Raw genomic sequence first — 9,335 nt, 5'->3', positions numbered from 1 at the left:
AATATTCTGCCCCTGCCATGCAGGGGAGTGCAGGCAGTGTGCTGGCAGAGACTTTAACCCAAGTATCTCCACAGATGGCTGGTCACACCGGACTGAACACAGCACAGACAGGAGCAATGACTAAAGTATGTACATATAATTTAATATATTCTATTTATTGTACTTGTTTCTTCTCTGTACAGGTGTTAGAAAATGTAGTAAATTCTTTTCTGGAGCACAACTGAAGAATGCACTTTCTTGAGTCTGTAGGGATCTGTTTCAGTCATCGGTGATACCATGAAGGCAAGATAATTAAAACAGTATTTCTCATGTAATCAGAAATGAAACACTTGTTGAAAAACACATCCTTGAAATTAAAAGTTGGATAGTATCTTAGCAGGAGGAATTGGAAAAGAGTACCATAATCCTGTAAAAAGGAAGCATATGATTACTGCTGTACAGGATCTCAGTTAAGCTTCTAAAGCAATGTGAAAGCTGTTAGAGAAATATTTGTTGATCGGAAGGAGCAGTGTAGCAATCGGTCCTCTTGTCAAGGACCACTGTCAACAGCTGTGCTGTGAATGTTACTCCAATACAGAGGAACTGATCTGAAAACATCAGATTTCACATAGATTGCCAAGCTAATGCAAGCTCTGTGAAAGGGAAGGGCAGTGTCTGGGCAAGAACTCTGATTCCATGGCCCTTGCAGATCAGGGCAGGGAATGTACACACCTGGAAGTATCTGCCTCTGTCTTGGGGCACTGCTCTGATCCCTGCTTGATACAGTCATTGCTTTTTAGTTCTTCATTTCCCAGGTGTGAGCTTAGAGAATTGCTGTGATTGCAGCTCCTCCTGTCTTTCAGTTAGATAGCAGTGTGCCTCATCTCTTGTCTGTGTTGCTTTGGTACGGTTCCTTTGTGAAATTTTGATGGCAAACCCACCATGTTCTGATATGTGGAAAAAGACACTTTTTTCTCTCTGATATTTTATTTATTCATACATCAGTAGTCACTATTGTTGTAGTTTATTAACATGTAAATGTTAATTCATTGATGTGTTAGGAATTGTGGAAAAAATTGGATTGCCTGACATAAAAGTGTATGTCATGTTCTCTTAAGAAATGCTGGCATCATTGTGGAGTACTGTAAAGTTAATTTTAATTTTTTAAAATACAAAACATAAAAAGCATTCTCTCTGCAGTGAAGGGGATCTCTTTGCTTAAGGAAGAGATGCTTGTGGTCTGAGTGAAGGTCATAGCATGTAGAAGTGGGTATAGCTGTCTCCAGCCTCCGAATCAGCTGCATTTGGTGTGTGGAGCGGATTGGTCTGTGCAGGAAGAAAATCAGCTTATCTTTCATTTGTTTTTCTTTGAAATTTGTGGGAGGAGTGACAAATTCTAATTATCTGACTTATTTCTATAAACTTACGGATATCTGAGTTCTTAGGAGTAGATTTTTTCCTAGCTACTACGCAGTTATGTGGTGAAACTACTAATTTTCTATGTGAACTCCCTCAGGTGGAATTACCCCAAAGCAAAGGGACTTGCCTAAGGTCTTCATCTGACTGAGTATGTATGAACCTGGTGCGGGAGGTTCTGTGATCTCTTGGTTTATTTTAAACAAACCCACCCCTGGTAAGGAATAGGCCAGCACTCGGACAAATTTAGTTTTTCAAGGACTTCAGACTTAGCGTGATGCCAGCTGCAAATGGGATTCACCAGCCTTGGGAAGGCAACCTGGACTTTTCTCAGTTAGCATGTGTTCAAGAAGTAAAGTAAAAGTTAATTTGGACAAGGAATACCCTGGAAAAGAATAGTGGAAGTATCCTTATTGCATAAATCATTAGTTTGTCCTCTTATGCGGTGCCATGCTCCGCACTGGTGATGCATTTCCGAAACATTAGAGCAAAATTAGTGCTTTCAGAAGTCCTTACACATGAAGTTGTTTGGACAGACTGAAGTAGTAGGACTGTTAAATGACAGAGCATAAGTGATAAAATAGTGTTTCTGTGAAGGTGCTAGCACTTAAGAGAAAATGATGTACAAAACTTGGCCAGCTCATAAAAGTAGAAAAATTGGTGCTTTCCAGGGCTCCATCTCTTGTTGAACAAGATGAAGCTTAAAAGCATTGTGTTTTTTTAAAAAAGTTTTACTTTATTTACATCTTCACTATCTCTTGGTAAGAGAGCAAGTGAGCTCAGTGTTTTAAACAAATATTTTGTGTTTCCATTTTGGAACAAATTAGTTGCTCCCTGAATTTTCTTCTGATGAGCAGAAGCATTCTCTATTTTTGCCATTTTCCTTAGTAGACATTTGAGGATTGGCATCCTTTTCCAGTCTCTTCCCATCCCCCAGTTTATTGTCCTAATAGGATTATCAACCCTGATGGTGTGTTAGCTTTTTGTCTTATTAATGCTCCAGTTGTGATGAAAGCTTTTAAGAAAAGAAACACTTTAGTGAGTTTGTCTGTTCTTCTGAAACTGAAATTTCTGCTGAAGGAGAATGTGGGTTAGTTTGGTTTTTCACCTCCTCTTCCCTGATGTTTGCCGCTTAATGTATACAACTTAAAAGATTTGAAGAGCAGCAATAGAAGTGGTGGTGAGGCAGCTGATCTGCCTAATAGTGAATGTGCTGAACTTGACGAAACGGCTTATAATGTAGCTGCCATCATGCTTCAAGAACTGTCAAGGCTGGAAGCAAATTCTCTAGGTGGTGACTCTAGCGATATATCCTAAGGGAAAGAAAGAGGTGTGAAATACAAATGCAGAAAAAAAATCTGAAAGAACTTTTTAAACCAAGATTTTCTCATTATGTTTAAAATAAGTGATGTGCATCGCTGATTAACCTCATTCAATTACAGCTCAGAAGCCCATTTTTCTCAATTCAGCGTGTTTATGTGCAGTGTGTAGCACTCATTACCCTTTATGGTTTGGGGACCAGTTTTGTTGGGCAAGAGCTTTCTTCCTTGATGGTTTGTTGTAATCCTTTTTTAGTAAATGACTAATCAAGGAAAGTCCATTACTTTTCTGTTTTTCTTTCTTGTGGTATGTTTTTATAAACATTCTTTCTAGTAAGAGAAAAAGAAGAAAAAAAAAATCCGGAATCTGATCCCTTCACCTGCTCAGAAATAACTGGGATTCGTTTCATCTGGAGCATCATAAGCCAGTATTGTTAATTTTGAGTTGGACTTCCCATTTTGAGGCAGCTCTTGAGAGAATGAGAAGTACACCAGTTAGGAGCATGGTAACTCAATCTCATGATGCGTATGCTTGCGTAAGCCGAAGGTGGTGGATAAACCTTACCCCTAACCACTTTAAAAGGGAATGAAAAATAACTGATTCTCAATGTCAGAGGACAATGAGGTGCTGACATCAAGACAAGTGTTTTGCTGTTGGCAGGGAGAGATTAAAGCAAAATACTTTTTCAGTCTATAGAGACGTGAGCAAAGGATTTCGTAGATTGCATATGATCTTCTGGAAGAAGTAACCTGTTAATGCAAGTTAAACAATAGCTATTAAAGTCATAGTCATGTTTTCTTGGGAGTATATAGGATGTTCTTGGTAGCCTAGAATATTTTTGGAAATGGGGAGCAGAGCAGTCCCCGAGAAGGTTTTGTGAATTAAAGATACAACAACTTACTATGGCAAGGATTTGAATTCTACGTTGACTGTGATTATGCAATTTGCATATTCAGATTTATTTAGAGCGCTGGCTTTGTGATTTTTTTGACTTGTCTGAGATCATCTGTTTCTGGGGAAACTTCTCTTCTTTGCTGTTGTGTATCTGTCTGCTCCCTTCGCTATCAGACTCCGTTCCTGTAACAATTTTGTTTGTAACTGTGGCATTGTGGCCCTGTTTTCTTGGACGACACCACAAGGATAGATTTCATTTGACTGGGTTGAAGTTCTTTAAGAAATCCGCTTAAAAGAGTGGAAGGATTCTTCTTTGAACAATTATCACTTGGCGGGGGTAGAGGAACAGATGATCTTGTCACAGTAATTTCCAGTGGTAGCGGAATTGTCCTTTTGTGTTGTGCCATGTTTTTTTGTAAAGTCCATTAAGTCTAGAAAATGTGTTCAAACCATCTAGAAAAGCTTTTTAAATTAGAGTTGTTTTTTTAAGATTGTTGGTGGTCGAACATGTTAAGCAATAGCAAAGCTAAGCAGCTGGTCTATTGTTTCCATAGAAATGAGCACTTCATTGCACGCATGTTCTGTGCCTAATACTCTCCTGTTGCTGTGAGAGTTCATCTTTTTCAAATGAGGGAGATGAAGCTTTCATATAGTTCATTGTGGCTGGCAAGAGCTTGAAGTTGTGTTTCTGTAGATTAGATGTTATATAGTCTCTTGCTGAGATGTGTTCCCCTCGTCCTAATGCTGCTATCAAAGCTTGTGGAAAATCAAAGAAGATTTTGAGAAGTTCCCATTTATTTTGTATGGTTCTCAGACTTCCTTTTTGCAGTCTGTTAAGAGTTTCGGACAGAGATTCCCCTAATTGGTACTTTTGCTCCTTCTCTTAAGAAGTGGTGAAGTCCCATTGAGATGAGGAGGACTCTTGAGTGTTTTCTTTTTCACGTGTTCCCAAGGTGTAGTGCCTCCTTATACAATTCTGTAAAAGGAATTACCTTTTCTTCAGTAACTTCAGAGCCCTATCACTCCAAGAAGGGTATGCTGGTACCCAGCAGCAGCAACTGGGGGAAAAAAATCCTGAAGCTGTGTGTGGCTGATGATCTGCAGAAGTCATTGCTTTTAAGCTGCAGCGAAACTACAGCTTGCTGGGGGTTCCTTTCAAAGTGGTTTTCTCTGTAGAACTAGTAAATTAAGGTTAGTTTTCTTTCTGAAAGCTAGATTTAATCAAACCTGTTATTGGGCTCTGTATGCCGTAGAAGAGGATGTAATTGTTTGATCAGATCTTAGTCTGAATCTATAAAGAGATCAGGAGAAGATGATTGTTTATTTTCATACCTAGTTAGGAAGATTACAACACTGTTTCTTTTTTGTAAAATACCTTTTCAAGATTGTAGATTTTAAGTAACCTCATTGGACATGTTTTGAAAACTCTGAAGGAAAATATTTGTATTTATACCTACTAGAACCTGCCTGGCAGGGAGAAACTGATAGGAAAGCTGATCTGGCTAGCAGATCTTCCAATGTAGTGTTTCAGGAGGTGATCTGGTAGTAAGGAGTTTAGATACAGACTTCCATGTGCTGTGTATACCTGGTGAGTTTTCCTTACCTGTGTATGTATGTATTTAAGCTCCGCTGGAAGTTGGTACCAGTAGCAGGATTGACATTGAAATCTTAACAGGTTCACAATAATCACTAACTGTGCAGAAACAGATCTGTTATGCTGGATTCTTGTGTATGAGTTTAGAACGGGTTTTTTGCTTAACTGTATTGGCCTAATTTGTTTGAATGGTGCATGTTTTCAACTTTGTTTTAGTCAAAATAGCCACATGGCAGTGCATGTTGCAGTAGGAGAGGCTTCAGATTAAAGAGGAGGAGGAAGTCTTACCAGCAGTGAACTTCAGAAAACAGTAAAACCATTTTTTTATGTCTACCGAGAGAATAACCAGTTGTCTCACTTTCTTTTTTTTTTTTATTGTTGAGCTATAAAAGAACTGAATTCTGTTACTTGTTTTTTCTAGGCTGGGTGTGTATATATAATACATGTGCCTCTGACAAGCACATTCATAGTTTTGCTCCCTGTTGTTGTTCACTGAGTGGTGTTTTGGTGTTGGATATTAATCTTGAGTAAATTTTATAAGATAATGATCTACATTAAAGAGCAAGAATTCTGTTACAAGACTTAAACTGTGTATGTAGTTATGTTACTTGACTCGGTGTTTTGAGGACTCTATAGTAAGGAAAATTTGTGATGAGAAAAAACGAAGCAAACCGATTACCCAGTTGATATTGCTAAGTACCGGATTTAGATAGGCTTGCTGATTGTGAATTAAGTCAGCTGAAGATGTTCTCATTCCTTCGCAGTTCTGTGTGTTTTAGCAAACTGCTGGTGCTGTTTGTTTCTCTGGTGACTCTCAATCTGTCTGAATCTGCTTGAATTGTTTTAACATGACTTGCAGTTAATTTGCTTCTCATTCTTTAAGTTGTCCGTAGTAGGCTGCCAAGATGACTGTCTCCTAGCAGACCATGCCTCTGGCAAACACAAGTAGGCAGTCCGAATCGTATTCCAAATCATGCTGCTTCCCAGTTTCAGGGGACTCTTAATAATATTACAGACTTGACCATAGTTGCTTGCTTCTCTGTTGAGTAACTATCACCAAAACAGCATTTTTACTGAGAAGAGACATATGTGCTTTTATAATAATACAAACAGAAGAAGGATATAAATATATAGAAACACATAACAGCAAAACTCACGCACTCGTCGTAAAATTAAAATATCTGTAATGCAGTTTTGTTTTGAAACATGACCGTGCAAAGCGATACTCCACAGATGAGTTTAGTGTGATATATCGAAGAGATTTGGTGACATAAAAAGCTCACTTTACCACAACTATTACTCCTGGCACTTGAAATTGAGTTGTTTCCTATTTCTAGTACATGAGTTAAATTTCATTTGCAGTTGCGCAATGTCATTGAAGATCTTTGAGGCGATAGTCGCTTGACTCTGGTCTTATGCTTAAGCAGGTATCTAGGTTCGGTTTGGCTCCCGTGCTGCAAGGTAAATGCTGCAAGAAACAAAACAGTCAGCCTTCGTGGGGACAGACCGCAACTTGGTTTCCCCTCCTGCTTTCAACTCGGGCAGTTAAAAAGCCTGTCTCTCTTAACTTACACTGGCTTATCATCCAGCTGACAAAAATGAAATGCTTATGGTATTTGTTCAGAGTAGAACTGTGCCGTTATCTTCTATTTTGGTAACACAACACAAACGTTAAGGATTTTGTCACTAACTCTAAATCACATCGATCGCTGTTTTGCAATTCTTCCATTTTTGTTGTTGGAATGAAGTTTATTTCTAAGTAGTGTATCTGAAAGAAGGTTTTGGAAGTGAAATCAAGGGATCCACCAGTTCTTTTGGAAGCCATAGATTAAAAGCAAGAATTTCCAGTGGTGTTTCAGAAGGTTTATTAAAATGACAAAAAATTCCAAGTCCTTACTAATAGATGTGACTAAAATTATTTCTTTCTAGTTTTCAGGCTGTTTTCACATACCTTCCTGCTGCTGTTTGTAGTTTGGTTTTTTTAATACACAGGTAAAAAATGACTCAGATGTTGAGAGGGAGGAAAACCTGCCAACTTTAATGTTGGTGTGTAGAAGTTACGAAATGCCTGGTTACTTCAGTCAGAAGGAAATGTCTTTGTCATAGTAATTGTCTTAATAGACTCCAAGCATGCATATAGATACTATTTCACGGGAGCATTTCTGATGACAAGACCTTTCAGCACGCCTCAAAACTTCTTACTTAAAAGATAAACTTAATATTTGTACTTGACAATGAGCTGTGGTTATATTGGGAATCCTATAATTGGAAGTAGATACAGAAATGTGTCAAAGCAGCTGGTATTATGGTCTGAAGACTAAATGCTGGTGGTGTGTTTTCTTAGAAAAAAGGCGATGCAAGGAAACTTGGAAGATTACGTATAGCATGATATACTGTGTCAACAAACAGATCAGGAGTGGAGCCGCAGTGAGAGGAGGCGATCCTCCTTCTGTGGCTTCCACAAGTGAAAACCACTTTGTTGAAGTACAAATGGGACACCTTCTACTGTCAGACAAAAAATAACATTATGTTTGAAGGTCGCACTTTGGAATTTTGAAATCCCCTCACGTAGCTAGGGTGTTGAAATTTCGATACAAGAGGCTACACAGGGCATGCCCAAGTCTACTTTATAGTGGGCAGGCTATTTTTCACCTTTATTTAACTTTTAAACTAGAAAAGATGTTTCAATATACAATTTCCCCCCATAACTAAAAAAAAAAATAAATCCTGAATTGTTATTGGCACAACTGCTAGTTTACTTTGCAGGGCTGAGTATAAGGAATGGCAAAATATAATAGCATTTTCCTTTCTTCTTGTGAATGTTCAGAGGAAATACCTGTTGTTTTTTGTTTGGAAACCAAAGTCCATTTGTGTGTGGCATCGATAGACAGTTTGACTGCTGCAACTTTGTCCATCGGCTTTGAACAGCACATACTCATTTCTTCTCCCCACCATCCTCCTTCTTACCACTACGGTAAAAGGTATTTCCTCTAGAAATTGCTGTGACTGGGGAGGGAAGTGGCATACTAAGCTTATTGTTTGGGTTCTAACTGTTTGTGTGTAATCCAAGCAATGGCCTTAATTTGAAGGCCAGAAATACTTTGTAGAATTGAGATTTAGATGAATGAGGACTTCAGATGATTTTTGAACTCCTGGTGCTACAATAACTACTTCCAAGTAGCATCTGGAAATGTTAGTACTTATACGTTCTGAAGATGCTCAAGCCCCAAAGTGATAGTCGTATTCTTTGGTACATGTACATACGAATCTGCTTTAGGTTTGGCAAATAAGAAGCATACTGTGCCATAAAAGGTATTCAGTAGTGTCTTTGTTTTAGTATGAATCATAATGAAAATACAACACGTTAAATATAGGAACGTCCTTGCCAAAAGGACCTGTCTATGAAATAGAAGAGAGTGGTAAAGAGATTATTTGGCAGTCTCTGAGAGGTACTGCTGTTTTGGGGCAGAAAGGTTTTGTGTTTTCAGAGTGACTGCAGCATAATGCTGTCCTGTCTGTATGGTATTCTTTTTTTTAAAGGGATTTTTAAAACCAAACAAAAAACAAGTGCCCTTTGAAACTTTTGGCAAACTGACTAAATTAAATAACCGCCTTTATGATGGGAGGATCTGTGTACCCTGGAAATAGGAAAAAGTGTTGGAACACTGTGAGTTGAAGATGGGATTTCACTCTTGGAATGAGCTGTGTTTGCTTCCTTAGTCTGATATTGGGCATCTTGGGTTAAAATAGGTTTCTGGATAGTACTGTGTGCAGGCTCCTTTCAGGGAGAAGCATGTGTGTGCAGGCCTAGTTTGTTCAATTTTAAGCATATATTTATAAAGACGAGCATCAGATCTTACCTTGTTTAAAAATCTGTTGAGAAATCTCTTGATGGCTTTATGTGAATTGTTAAATCTTCAAGGAGAGCACGTTTCTACGGAAAGACTGGAGATTTCAAGGTAGATCTTGAAGTCAGTGTGGTGTTTCAAAACAAACATATTTGGCTTTTAAAGCTATTTTAAAATTATTTCAACAGTGTAAATTATTTATAGTTATGTTTTTCCTTAGTTACTGTTAATGTCAGGCTATGATATTTGTGCTAAGTGGTTGTTTTGAGTAAGCTATATTGATT

At 38.2% G+C, this 9,335-nt stretch overlaps 1 protein-coding gene across 1 annotated transcript in view; it reads left to right on the top strand.

Annotated features, from left to right (window-relative positions):
- Nucleotides 1-125, top strand: part of LOC104167806 (CREB-binding protein-like) — a gene marked incomplete at its 3' end in the record, with an annotated part of 3,139 nt that extends 3,014 nt beyond the window's left edge. The window contains exon 2 of the mRNA XM_009708181.1: nucleotides 1-125. This exon is cut by the window's left edge and continues 594 nt beyond it. Within this exon, the coding sequence (XP_009706483.1) occupies nucleotides 1-125 (125 nt within the window).
- Nucleotides 126-9,335: the final 9,210 nt, after the last annotated feature.

The sequence above is a fragment of the Cariama cristata genome, unplaced genomic scaffold, assembly GCF_000690535.1.
Source record: "Cariama cristata isolate BGI_N322 unplaced genomic scaffold, ASM69053v1 scaffold2059, whole genome shotgun sequence".
Lineage (NCBI taxonomy): Eukaryota > Metazoa > Chordata > Aves > Cariamiformes > Cariamidae > Cariama > Cariama cristata.
Note: the sequence above shows the minus strand (reverse complement) of the source record. Positions and strands in the feature narration are given on the sequence as shown.